Here is a 14,241-nt window from a genome sequence, read left to right on the forward strand (position 1 = left end):
TCCATGGCTGCCAGCAAAGCCTTAACCATTTGTCCTTTTCCCACAGAACATTCCACCTTCAGAACACTACACAGGGCCAAATGGCTTTAAAAGTCTAGCTCAGGAGGCCACAAGACTGGCAGACAGGTGAGTACTTCTGGAGGGCACCTCTGCTTCAGACACCTCTGTGAGGCCAGACTTGAACAACTCTGCTGAGTATTCAGGACCAAAGCTCCATACTGATTACCTCCAGACTCCTTTGCAGCCATTCCCCTGCCCTGAAGCCATTTTTTAACTGCTTGGTTTTCAGTGTATGTCGGTGGCCACTGGGCAGGGTCATTTGGCAGGAGTTGAGGGTGGGGTGTTTCTTTTCCAGATTTCTCTATGACTCATGGTATGGCTTCAGTGTATGTCAGATGTAATTCCTTGGGCCCTGTGAAATGAATCAGCCCTTGGAAAAGAGTACTTTGCAGCTTTGAGGGACTCCAGGCTCCCACACCAAGCCTGGGAACAAGTCGCAACGAGTTGTTTGCTAGCCTGTGGGGGCCAAGAGTGCAGAGGGGGAGAACTCCCTCCTGAAAACCAGCTCTGCAGGGCCCTGGTAATCACAGGCAGCTCCTTAGTCCTTGCCTGATTGCAAATCCTACAATCAGGATTGATGCTGAAGAGGTTTGCTCCTGGCAGAGGGCTCAGCAAGGTGGCAGGCTCTGCTAATCCTGAATGGAATTCAGTCAGCAGAGGGGGCTGGCTCATGCTCTCATAATGTGAGCTGCCTCCTGGATTTGTTTTCATCAGTTTCTAGAACCAAGGGGACAAAAACAACTGGGGAACTGTTCTTGATGGGCTTTGTCCCCCTTAATGTTGGGCTAAGTTTAAAGATGCAGCAAAAAGTGGAGAGGGAGTTGGATCCTGGATAAAATAAAGCCTAGGATTTCTCCTGCAGAAAAGTTTATAAATGCAGTATTTATTTCCCTGAGACTTCTCCTGCCCATCTCCATCACTTGCTCTGATTATGCTAGAAATGGAGTAGATCATCAAAAAAGTTTAGGACGTGAGGCTATGTCTCAGAACACCTTCTGCTTCTTGATAGCACTTCTAATTGAGGAGCTCCATCTCATCTGGGTCAATTCTATTTGTTTTTTTGAGTCAAAGTAGTTCTCTTACTCCTCTCCCCTTATTTAAATAAAAGGCCAAAGGAAGCCCTTTTCATCCTTCCATATCATTTCTTTCTAGATTCCACATATAAAGGATGTCATATGATATTTCACCTTCTCAGTCTGACTTACTTCACTCAGTATGACGATTTCTAGGTTCATCCATGTTTATGCAAATGGCATTATATCATTCTGTTTAATGGCTGAGTGATATTCCATTGTATATATGTATTGCATCTTCTTTATCTGTTCCTGTTGATGGGCATATAGGTTGTTTCCATGGCTTGGCTACTGTAAGTGGGGCTGCAGTGAACATTGGGATGCATGTATCCTTTCTCGTCATGTTTTCCTCCAGATATATGCCCAGGAGTGGGATTGTAGGTCATATGGTAGCTCTATTTGGGAGGAAGGGGTAGTTAGAGATTTGAAGATGGACATGTACACACTGCTATATTTTAAATGGGTAGCCAACAAGGACCTGTTGTATAGCACGTGCAATTCTGTTCAATGTCATGTGGCAGCCTGGATGGGAGGGAAGTTTAGGGGAGGATGGATACATGTATATATATGCATGGCTGAGTCCCTTGTTGTTCACCTGAAACTATCACAATGTCGTTAATCGGCTACACCCTAATACAAAATAAAGTGTTGTCGTATGGCAAAAAAAAAAAATTTAAAAATAATAAAGGAAGCCCTTTGCTATAAAAACTCATTCTTTTTGATCCTTTCAGCCATGTCGAGTCAGCCAATAACATGGAGCAACTGGTCAGGGAAACTGAAGACTACTCCAAGCAAGCCCTGACCTTGGCGCGCAAGGCTGCTGCTGAAGGAGGCAGCAGTGGCAGCCTCCGTGGCTCCGTGGTGCAAGAGCTTGGGGGAAAGTACGTTTCAGCAGGTCCTCACACGGGCCAATATAATCTGCTCCCTCCCAGGGTACAATGCAAACCAGGTCTGAGGAGTGCTGTGTTCCTTTAAAAGTATCAATAGTGAGAAGGACAAGAAATGAGAGTGTTACTTTGGAGGAAAGCAGATGCCTTTAAGACTGGAAGAAAAACGTCAATTACTCTAAGTAAAGTTTCAGTTTTGATTTATAGATTGTATATTTGTAGATATGGTACCATCCGTGGTGTTTAAAGGAGGTGAAGAAACCCATCTGGTGGCATGGAGCGTATAAACAATATATTCATGTGATTAAGAATTGGAAAACTTGGGTTGAATTTTTCTGACCCAACCTATATAAACTTTAATGCCTGTGTTTAAATTATGGAAAGAGATACATATCAGACATTTATGCTCGTCTGGTTCTTTGGATAATCCTGACGACATAGTTTTAACAGAATGAAATTTCGCTTTTAATAAAAAGAGCGAATTCTCAAAGTCCGCTCTCTTCACTCCCTGCAGATTGGAGAAAATCAAGTCTCTGGCCCAGCAGCTATCGAGGGAGGCCACTCAAATTGACAATGAAGCAGATACGTCATATCAGCATAGTCTCCGCCTTCTCAGTTCAGCAACTCAGCTTCAGGGGGTCAATGATCAGTCCTTCCAGGTAAGAGCATCTAACCTATGCAGTGATGTACAGAAGAAGGGCCATAATGCTTTCTTCTCAGGGGATTCCATTGAATTGTTCAATCATCCAGTTTTTTCCCCATATTTACCTTTCTTGCTTTAAATTAAGAAGAGCATTTATCCTCCTCTTTCTTTATTCTTAAACTCCAATCGTGGTCCCTGATAACACCTTGGTTCATATTCTGAACCTATTTCTGTTGGTGAATACAAGTTTTCTGTCTCTTCCCTAGTTTGGGGGACTGTTGAAACCTGTGAGAAATTACCATGGAACTTTTGATATCTACCTTTGGGTCCAACCTATATATTTTCATGTGTAGCCACTTGGAAGGCTTTTTTTTTTTTTTTCCCTCAAAAGTTTGCATTGTTTCTGTCATCAATTCCTTTAACTATTCCAAATTTATTGGATTAAGATTCAGCTTTCTACCCACAGCAAAAAGCATTCACAATGATTTTCACACATAATAATAATAAAAAAATGCAGAGCAGACATAAAATTCGTTTGCTAGCTGGGGGGCATGCTGCCTGACTTGCATGAGGAATATTGCCTCATTTCTGTTGGACTTTGGGCCTGGATTGTTGTTTTCAGACAATGATGGCAGGTCATGGGAAGACTGGTGTGGCAACTGGCGAGCAGAAAGTAAGGCTTATTCATTTTTGGGGACTCACAGGTAGAAGCGAAGAAGATCAGACAAAAAGCTGACTCTCTCTCAAGCCTGGTGACTAAGCGAATGGATGAATTCAAGCGTGTGCAAAGCAGTCTGGGAAACTGGGAAGAAGAAACCCAGAAGCTCTTACAGGATGGGAAGAATGAGAGACAGGTATCCTCTGTTTCTTCGTTCCTTCAGCAGACCCGTGTTGAAAGGCTACCAGTAAGAGGAGCCATCAGAAACTCTCGAAAGGTCATGGTATTGCTGCTTATTGAGACCTTAATGTGATTACCTCAGTTCCACTCACTGAAAGTGAAGTCACTCAGTCATTTCCGACTCTTTGCAACCCCATGGACTGTAGCCTACTAGGCTCTTCCATCCGCGGGATTCTCTAGGCGAGAATGCTGGAGTGGGTTGCCATTTCCTTCAGCCCTCCAATGTAGGAATAGGACTGAGGTCTTCTGGGCCCAATTTTGATCTAGCTGTCTATGAAGACACATGTCTATACTTTCTAGGTATATATGACATGTGTCTATGAAGTGTATGTCCATACTTCAGGAAGTATCCAGGGTTTAAAATTAGGATTTGTAAAACTGTTCTTGTCCCTGAGTAGAGCTCGAGTCTGTCCTCAATGTGGAATCCTACTGGGTCATCGGGTTATAAAGTCTATGTGGTCTCAGGTTGTGGAGGGTTGCTGCAGCACCCCCTAGACTCCAGGAATCAAGTTCTCTGTTGTGAAGAGCAGTGTGTCAGAGCGGCTATGCTGGCAGGAGGGCTCTGCCTGGGTGTGTGTTATATTTACTCTAATCTTGTTCCGCCTGCCCATTTACAGAAATCAGATCAGCTGCTTTCCCGTGCCAACCTTGCTAAAAGCAGAGCCCAAGAAGCACTAAGCATGGGCAATGCCACTTTTTATGAAGTTGAGAATATCTTAAAGAACCTCAGAGGTGAGTATTTCGGGGTTCAGATCACTTGAGTATTTTAAAGGTATAAACGTGACTTTGGTTTATTTTGAATCTTCATAAATCTCTGTAAGTGGCAGGCATGTTGAGGTATTAATAGACACTCAATAAATATCTTTGTAAAGAAAAACGTTTAAAAATATTTAATACAGTAGAAACAATTATGAAAACTGCAAGTGTTAATCACGCAGTTGCGTCCAACTCTCTGTGACCCAGTGGACTGTAGCCCGCTAGGTTCTTCTGTCCATGGGATTGTCCAGGCAAGAATACTGGAGTGGGTAGCTATTCCCTTCTCCAGAGGATTTTCCCAACCCAGGGATCCAACCCACATCTCCCACATTGCAGGCAGATTCTTTACCATCTGAACCACGAGGGAAGCCCATATTGTACTAACTGTCAAAAGGCTTGAGTTCTGATCTGTGCTCAATCGTGTGATTAGGCTGAGCTGGCTGTGTGACTGTAGGCAAGTCACATAACCTTTCCAGACTCTGATTTTCTCATCTCTAAAAGAAGAAATTTCAACTAAACTGCTTCAAAGGTCCTGCAGAGATTTGCTATCTCACTGCCATATAGATAGTTTTCTTTTCTCTCCCCTTCTTTCTTTGGCCTGGTTGGTTCCAATATAGAGTCAGTGAGGCTGCCTTGTGATAAATGATATCGAACAAGCTTTGTCATAGCATCTAGATTCCAGGAAACTTGGGTTTGTGCCTTGCAGTGCATGCATGCTAAGTCGCTTCAGTTGTTTCTGACTCTTTGTGATCCTGTGGACTGTAGCTGGTCAGTCTCCTCTGTCCATGGGGTTCTCCAGGCAAGAATGCTAGAGTGGGTTGCGGTTCCCTCCTCCAGGGGATCTTTCTGACCCAGGGATCGAAGCCGACTCTTTTCTGTCTCCTGCACTGGCAGGTGTGTTTTTTTACCACTAGCGCCACCTGGGAAGCCTTGCAGAGATTTGGTTAAAGTTTCAGACTTCTTCACTAAAGAACAACAATAAAGACATTTTCAAGTCTTGGGATTTTCTTCTTCACAGAAGTACCTCTCTACCCCTTCTATTCAACTGCTAATTGGCAGCTTAGGGTTTAAGGCTCTGGGTTGAAACTTTGGGCTTCAAAGAGTCTACTTGTTTCTGATTCATTTGGAGGTTCACTTTTGCAAAGATGGGGACCCAGGACAGGCTGATTGTTGATGGTCAGTTCAATACTTTCTCTTGGACAAGAAAGAGTCATGACCACAACTTTCCACTCTCTCATCCCTTGGGTGCTATTAACTCTCTGATTTTTCTTAAAGGCATCAGCCCCTTTCATCTTCAGTTGTAAGTTAATTTTCATCTTCATGGCAATGTTTTCTTATCTTCATTTCAGAGTTTGATCTGCAGGTTGAAGACAGAAAAGCAGAGGCTGAAGAGGCCATGAAGAGACTCTCTTACATCAGCCAGAAGGTTGCAGATGCCAGCGACAAGACCAGGCGAGCAGAAACAGCCCTGGGGGGTGCTGCTACCGACGCCCAGAGGGCAAAGACTGCAGCCGGGGAGGCCCTGAAGATCGCGGGCAAGATAGAACAGGTAAAGAGAAATCTCAGGTCAGCAGGAGCAGCTTCAAACATACCGGTCATGTTGAATGAGCGAGAGCGTTGGGCTCATTCTGACCTGTAAGACTCAGCGTCCTGTTATGGTCCATGGTGTTCCCAGATTCACTTGGCTGGCCTTTTGGTTTGGGTGGTTCACGAGCCTGTCATTGACTGAGGGCTGGAGCCCCACCCCCGCCATTTTCAGCCCCCTTTTTAGAGAACACCATGAGAAGAACCATGCAAGATTGCTTTTTATTTAGATATTCTGTTAGTTTCCTGGACCTGCTATCAAAAAGCAGCACAGATTGGGTGGCTTAAAGCAACAGGAATTTTTTCTCTCAGAGCTCTGGAGGCTAGAAGTATGAAATCAAGGTGTCAGCAGAACGGTGCTCCCTCCGAGACTCTGGCTAGAAAGCTCCCGTGCTTCTTCCTAGCTTCTGGCGGTGGCTGTCAATCCTTTGTGTTCCTTGGTTGGCAGTCACTTCTCTCCAGTCCCTGCCTCTGTCATCACCTGGGGCTCTTCTTCCTGCATCTCTCCAGCTCTTCTTATAAGGACACTGGTTGGATTCGGGGCCCACTCTCCTCCAGCATAACCTTATCTTAATAAACTACATCTGCAACAACCCTATTTCTGAATTAGGTCACACTCTGAGGTATTAGGGGTTAGAATTTCAACACATCTTCTTTGGGGGGACACAATTCAACTTGCAGCAACTATCCCAGTGTTTTGATTCGAGATTGTGAAATTCTGGAGTTCTGGGTCTAAGCTCCACTTACTCATTTTTCACTTTGTTTCCACTCTGTGCCAGCACTGTGCTGGGGATATGGAGATGGGGAAAACTCAGTCCTTCTCTTTAAGGAGCACTCAGTGTCATGGGAAAGACAGACTAGTTGCACTTACAGCACAAATGTTAAGTGCTACAGTAGAAAGAGTGCTTCTCAACTGGAAGAGAGCTTCCTAGTTCTGATTTAAGTGTGACTTTTAGAAATCATGGACTTCCCTGGTGGCTCAGACGGTAAAGCGTCTGTCTACAATGTGAGAGACCTGGGTTCAATCCCTGGATTGGGAAGATTCCCTGGAGAAGGAAATGGCAACCCACTCCAGTACTCTTGCCTTGAAAATCCCATGGACAGAGGAGCTTGGTGCAGGCTACTATCCATGGGGTCGCAGAGTCGGGCACAACTGAGCGACTTCACTTCACTTTCACTTTAGAAATCATAAGCAACTCTAGAAAGCCCAGAGGGGACTTTTGGTGTCTAGACTGTGTGGCCTCACTCTTGGATTACTTCCAAAAATAATCTCAAATCTTAGGTCCCTTTAGGGTAGAGACCAATTTTCTATGCGTCTTTTTATATGGCTTCTAGCACAGAGATACCTGTGACATGATGCCTAATAGTAGCTTGTTGATAAAGATATTAAGATTCACTCATCCTGGTAAAAACAAAACTCAAAGCTGTAGCCCATTCATTCTCTGCACCCCAAACTCAAGTGTCTTGGGGGAACAAAGCCATTCAAAAGATGATGGCAGTAAAGAAACACGACAAAGAAGGAGTTGAGTTTCTCACCCTCTGGGTTTTCCCAGCTGGTTCCTGATTCACTCACTGTTTGTTGAGCTTGACCCGGGAGGGAAGCAGGGTCTCACAGCTGACCATTAGAGTCTCTGGAGACATACCCCCAAATTCATTTGTTTGAGGCAGAGCTTGGGGAAGGGGGTGTCCCCAAGTCTGACTGTCTCGTTGTTCATCTCACTTACTCCATCAGAGCCCGGCCACAGCTGTATTTTTTCTGTGGTCGTCTTTGGGATGTTTCTGTGCCTCACCCCTCTCTCCTTCCGTCCCTGGCTCCTTTTGTTCCCCCAGGAGATTGGGAGTCTGAACGTGGAGGCCAACGTGACAGCAGATGGAGCCTTGGCCATGGAGAAGGGACTGGCCACTCTCAAGAGTGAGATGAGGAAAGTGGAAGGAGAGCTGGCAAGGAAGGAGCGGGAGTTTGACGTGGATATGGACACAGTGCAGATGGTGAGTTCCCATGGTTTTCCACGGCAGAGTCCTGTAACCTGGCCACTGTGGGAACACCCTTTCCAGATGGGCTTGTGCTTATTTTTTCCTCAGGTAATTACAGAAGCCCAGAGAGTTGACAGCAGAGCCAAGAATGCTGGAGTTACGATCCAAGACACACTCAACACATTGGATGGCATCCTACATCTAATAGGTATGTGGAGTATCCACAACCTTCCAACCTGTGTTCCAGGGCTTCTCCCCAGAAGATTAACTAGACTTAGTCCCGATGCGTGGGAATCTCAACTTCCCTTAAGGGTGTCAGGAAATTTGCTTTGTTTCCAGGCTCAGATACCTTAGGCAGGTTGCTTTTCATTTGCTGTGGTCTATTTTACCATCTCTAAGGTGGGTCACTGGGCATCTGCCTATTGCCCTTGGAGATGAAAGTCTGTAGGTCAAAGAACTGGGTGTACTTGGGGAAGGTATGTTGAGGCTCAGAGAGGTTAATAATGTTCTGCAGATCACACAGTAAATTGTGGAGGTAGGATTCGGACTTCACAGTGAAAGAGAATACTGGATGGCTTGACAGCCCCACTACGGATTCTGACCTTGATCCCGAGAATCTAGTGGACAGTGTCAAGCAGAGGAATGGCGTCCGTACTGTATATTTCGGAAAGATCACTGGAGCAGCTGGGTGGAGGAGAGTTTGCAGGAGGCTTAGACAAGAGGCAGGATAAGATCATTTTGGAGACAGTTGTAGTAATTGAGAGGTGAGAGAGGTCTAAGACTGTAGGAGTGGTGAGGGGAAAGACTCTCCCAGCCTGTGAGATCAAGAATCACTTGCTGAGAGACTTCCCTGGTGATCCAGCGACTAAGGCTCCACTCCCAATGCAGGGGGCCCAGGTTCGATCCCTGGGCAGGGAACTAGATCCTGTGTGCAGCTACTAAGACCTGGCACAGTCAAATAAATACATAAATACTAAGAAAAAAGAATTACTTGCTGATTCTGCTGTTTGTCCCTCCCCAGACTACAGTTGGGGCTTCCCAGGTGGCGCTAGTGGTAAAGAACCCACCTGCCGATGCAGGAGACATAAGATATGGGTTCGATCCCTGCGTCAGGAGGATCCTCTGGAGGAGGGCTTGGCAACCCACTCCAGTATTCTTGGCTGGAGAATCCCATGGACAGAGGAGCCTCGTGGGATACACAGTGCATAGGGGTGCAAAAAGTTGAATGCTACTGAGCACACAGGTGCACATACACACACAAACCACAGTTACACTGTGCTGTGACTGGTTGTGGAAACTTGAGCTGCCTGGTAGATGATCCAGATGAAATGTCAAAGAGGGAGGTCCATGAGACACTATAGAAATTTTAGGCTAAAATAGATTTGATGGCACCCCATGGCAGCAGCTCCAGTTACCTCACCGCATCCCTCCCCAAAGAAAGTTCAGATAAATTAAAATCCAGGATTTGGGTAGAACTGATATCAAACCTTCTGTGGCCTGTTTTATCAAGCTTGGGCTGCACCAGATATGGAAGTAGGGCTTCAGTCAGGGATTCCAGCCATACTTGGGAGAGCCACTTTCAAACTTGGCTTTTCTGTGGAGTGTCATCATCACCCTGAGAGACAAGTATCATCTGCATTGTTTTCCTGATGGGTCCGCTTTGTGATCCAATGAGTCCCAAAGAGTAAAATACCCTCTTAAGGTAAAAAAAAAAAAAATCCCCAGCTGAGAGTTTAGCAGCTTTGTTTAGTGTTCTGAAAAAGGCAATGAAACTAACAGGGCCTTTAGAGGAAACAAGAGCATGGGCAGGGAGGCTGGCTGAGAACTGTCAAGCACTTTCTGTGTGCCAGGCACTGAGCCAGATTTTTTTGTGGTGAATGGTTGTGTAAAATTTGTAAAGGTTCTGTGAGGTGGGTTTTAGGGCTTATGTGGTGGCTCAGTGGTAAAGAATCTGCCTGCCAAGCAGGAGATGAGGGAAGATCACCTGGAGAAGGAAATGGCAACCCACTCCAGTATTCTTGCCTGGGAAACCCCATGGATGGAGGAGCTGCGTAGTCCATGGGGTTGCACAAGAGTCGGACATGACTTAGCAACTAAGCAACAACTAATGAGGCGGGTTTTATTATTTTATTTCATAGAATAGTGAACAGAAGCTCAAGGAGTTTAATACTGCCCCACAGATCACATAGTAAATAGGGGAGACAGGATTCCACCCGAGGTCTCCGTGTCTGATGCTCCTGCTGTTTGCAAGAAGCTCATGCTGCCTCCCACGGACGTTTTGCCTGCAAGCCTGCTTCACTTCTCCTGCATGTCTTAGAGCCCTAAATTCTAGACTCCTCCTCTGTCCCCAGGGGAAGGACTGATCTACTGGATCAACATTTGGGTTATTGTGCTGTTTCTACTTTGTCTGGTCTCTTGAGTCCTGGAAAAATTACAGTTTAATCTCTTTAGCTGGGATAAAACTTCTGCAGTCAAATAGATCTGACCTTGAATTGTCCACTCAAACCTATTCAGACCAAACGGGTCTTGCTTGCACATGAAGGGTCAGGTGCCCTTCATGCTGACGTGTCCGATCATTTATGAGTAAAGCATACCTGAACAAATGTAACCACATTTCATATTGGAATAAACTAATGTCTAGCCAGATCTCCACTGTTCCAGGCCAGAATGAAGTCTTCCATCATTTCATACAGCTGGAATGCATCCCTTAAATAGCAAAGCCTACCTTGGCCTCCCTAAGCCCTGAAACCCAGCCAGTTTCTAAAGGTCTTCTAATAGAAAACAGCAAGAAATTTCCTAAGGGTGATTCAGAGAGCAGAATTTGGAGTTGATTCTGATCCTAAAGGGATGAGCTGTGTTGGGCAGACACCTTGGACAGTGTTCAGTCCCTGTGACCTTCAGCCTTCATCTTTTCAGAGCAGAAGCTGTTGACTCTATTGTGAAAACCGAAGCCCAAGCTTCATCTTGCTTAACTAAAGAGCCCAGATGCTTAAACTGGGCTTTTCAAAACCTAGTAACAAGGCTTGTGCTCTCAAAATTTTTTCTAGATTATTTCTAATTTAAAGTAAGCCTTTTTAAAAGAATGGCATACTATTGACTCTGAGCAGGTAAAAACAGAAGTTAAAGTTACAGAAGGGCCTGCATGTGTTCAAGGGGATTCAATCACAACTTTTTCCTCTGTTAACTCCATTCTTGTCCTCTAAAAATAGACCAGCCTGGCAGTGTAGATGAAGAGGGGCTGATCTTACTGGAGCAGAAGCTTTTTCGAGCCAAGACCCAGATCAACAGCCAGCTGCGGCCGCTGATGTCAGAGCTGGAGGAGAGAGTGCGTTGGCAGAGGGGCCACCTCCACTCACTGGAGACAAGCATAGATGGCATTCTGGCTGATGTGAAGAACCTGGAGAACATTCGGGACAACCTGCCCCCGGGCTGCTACAATACCCAGGCTCTTGAGCAACACTGAAGCTGCCTTCGAGATTTCCCAACGGGGGTTCTTAGGATGGAGACCTCAGGCTCAGAAGCCATCTCATGCGGGTGGGGTGGGATGGGGCCATTTGAAGTGTTGATGGGCATTCTCAGCTCAACTGAACCTGGCCCCACCCCGAGACCTTGGCCAAGATCAGTGTATTGTACCAGTGTGATGCTCTTTGCTTCCTGATGTGGGGCAACGAGGCAAATAGCATTGAGTATGAGACTCATCAAGGGCCTGGACACCCAAAGGGTAGACCGGATGGAAGGACAAACTGCACTGGCAGATAGTCATAAACCAACTCCTGGAGTATGAACAAGTGTTGCCATGTCGTAGGCGGCTTATTCTTTGAGTAAATGTGACCAAAGGAAATTTTTTTTGACTTTGCCCACACATAAAATTCTTCCTAATGTCAGAACAGAGAGTGAATTGAAGTCATGCTGTGGTCAGTAAAATACTGTTGCCTCATACTGTTCAATGTGTTCTTGTTGATCAGAGTTCCTCCCACTTACTGCCCGATCCATGACATGTACTCCACTTTCAAACCGGAGGAAGTGACGAACCGTAAGCCTGGCATGTTTGGAGCATTGGTATCCTGCTACCTTTGAGTTCTTCTGGGCCTGGAAGTGACCACCTTTCCCTTGATGATGCCAGGCACCTTAGAGACAATGTTTTTATTAAAGCATTTCTTAGCAGTGGAGCAAACATTGGGAACGTACTTACTTTCGAGTTTCAAAGTGATAGAAAAATGTAGCTTGGGCTCGCAAAGAGGTGCAATTATCTAAGAAGAGATATTAGTCCTAATTCAATGCCATTTTCAAACACTAAAAATTATATGCCCCTGTGGGTTTTGTTCTCACTCTCTCTTTTGATAACAGACAATGTTCCTACTCATACTTGAACTGGGTAGCATCCATCCTTCCATTCTTCCATCCATCCATCCATCCATCCTTACAACATATATTTATTGAGTACCAATTGTGTGCCAGGGGCTGGGGTACATTGGTGATATAGTCTCTATCCTCGTGGAGTTGACTGAATAGTAAGGAAGACAAACCTTAAAAAAAAAATTAAACTTACAAACCCTGTTCCTCACAAGTCATTGCAATAACCCCTTGGTTTGCAACCTCATTTTTCAACGGAACATATGTTGCAAGACATTCCCATGGGGCACTTGAATTTTGGTAAATAGCTGAAATGACTCTGGATTGTGCACCCTTTCTTGCATTTCAGCTGTTGCTCTGCCCCTTTCTACAACTGATTGCAACAGATTGTTGAGTCATAACACCAGTGGGAATTTCTGGAAAAATCAGAGGCCCTTCTAGCCTTGACTCAGTAGACTTTGGTACTGCCTCACCTCTGTATTTCCTTGGCTTTTCATGGACCTGTTATTTTTTTTTTTTTTTTAAATAAAGAACAATTCGTAGATGCCTGTGGTCAGTTTCTAATTTGTTAAACTATAAGCTTAAGGTGTAGGTACCAAAGCAGTGGAAACAAAAAATGCTTCAGAGAGAGATGTGAGCCCCCAGAATTAGCATCTTTAATTCTTTTTTCTGAGTATCTTGTTTGCCTGTTCCAACCAGGCAAGCATGTTATGAAATTTAACTGGTTTTGTCTCCTAAGCATAAAGAAGGATTTATTTCTGGAACAACCTGAGCAGGGTGAGGGTGATAATTAACATTTTGGCTTTTTTTTTCATCAACTATAAAAAAATAAAGGCAAAAATCAATCATTTGTGGTACATTGTCATGCTTTTTAATAAACTAAAATTTAATAAATGGAGATCCTGAATTGGCCATCTACCCAAGTGACTGAGGACAGAATTCTGCTTCTGCCTACACTGACCCCCCAAATTCTGACAGATCTAATCACTATGCTTTGCCTTCTCTGAAAGTGCATTTTTAATCCTGTCTTGGCATACTCAATCACATCTTACAAATTTGATTCAATTAACTACAATATCACACAGACCTAAAAATATGCAAAATTCACTCATGATTGACTTTTTTTCTCGTTCTCATCACATACTGGATGGACAGTTGGTAGAGTAGCCCTCCACATATTCATTTCAGAGGCCCTGCCATTTATAACATGACTTCTAAGGTTGCCTTAGGCAGCATCTCCCTTCCAATGGGTGGAGAGGAAAAAAGACATTGAAGAAGGAGATACATGGAAGTTTTTGTGAGGCAGGCCTGGTGAAGGCTGAACATCACTTTCTATCACATTTCATGGTCCAGAACCCAGTATTATTATGCCCACCTCTAACTTGTAAGGTGTCTGGGAAATAGAGTCCCTTGGTAGGAAGGAAGTTGATTCTCTGACAGTTCTCTACTATGAAAGGGGAGAATGCATCTTAGTGATTGGCTATCTGTTTCTGTCAAGTATACATATTCCAGGGTACTTGGTGGGGGATCTGAGGGTGCCTGCAATCATAAAAGGATTCCTTCGTGGGATTGACTGTTAAGAGAGTCATATGACTGTCTTCCCTGACACATGGGAGATGATCCCTATGTAGAGATGGGAAATGGAAAAGTGACTCATGTGACTCTCTTTGGACAGAAATAATTCCCTCATTTCTGAGGTTGTGGTCGATTGTCCCTAAGATGAGAGAAGGAGTATGTGACTTAGAAATAGCCTCCCCAGGACTTAGACTGTTACCAGTCTTGACCTGACCCTGCCAAGTTAAGGGCACTTTCCTTCCTCTTTCTTATCAGTATTGTGATTTGTAGTGGAAACTCGCTTGTGCTTCTGAGAGTTATCTAACTAATTGTGCCCTTGGTAAGCTATCACACATATTTTCATCTATTTTGACTCATGGGGATTTCTGTCTGGAGAAGTGGGTAGAAATGAAATGCATGTGGACTGTAACTTCTTAGTCAATGTACTTCTGATCTTAT

At 44.6% G+C, this 14,241-nt stretch overlaps 1 protein-coding gene across 2 annotated transcripts in view; it reads left to right on the top strand.

Annotated features, from left to right (window-relative positions):
• Positions 1-13,076, top strand: part of LAMC2 (laminin subunit gamma 2) — a 67,746-nt gene extending 54,670 nt beyond the window's left edge. Inside the window, exons 16-24 of one of the 2 annotated variants that reach the window (XM_027565543.1) lie at positions 47-126; positions 1,865-2,014; positions 2,535-2,679; positions 3,368-3,517; positions 4,179-4,293; positions 5,667-5,866; positions 7,732-7,890; positions 7,984-8,083; positions 11,085-13,073. In XM_027565543.1, the coding sequence (XP_027421344.1) occupies positions 47-126; positions 1,865-2,014; positions 2,535-2,679; positions 3,368-3,517; positions 4,179-4,293; positions 5,667-5,866; positions 7,732-7,890; positions 7,984-8,083; positions 11,085-11,338 (1,353 nt within the window). In that variant the 3' untranslated portion in view covers positions 11,339-13,073. Of the gene's footprint in view, positions 1-46; positions 127-1,864; positions 2,015-2,534; positions 2,680-3,367; positions 3,518-4,178; positions 4,294-5,666; positions 5,867-7,731; positions 7,891-7,983; positions 8,084-11,084 lie in introns of both variants that reach the window. The other variant, XM_027565542.1, reaches the window with a different exon arrangement.
• The last annotated feature ends 1,165 nt before the right edge of the window (positions 13,077-14,241 follow it).

The sequence above is a fragment of the Bos indicus x Bos taurus genome, chromosome 16 (genome assembly GCF_003369695.1).
Source record: "Bos indicus x Bos taurus breed Angus x Brahman F1 hybrid chromosome 16, Bos_hybrid_MaternalHap_v2.0, whole genome shotgun sequence".
NCBI lineage: Eukaryota > Metazoa > Chordata > Mammalia > Artiodactyla > Bovidae > Bos > Bos indicus x Bos taurus.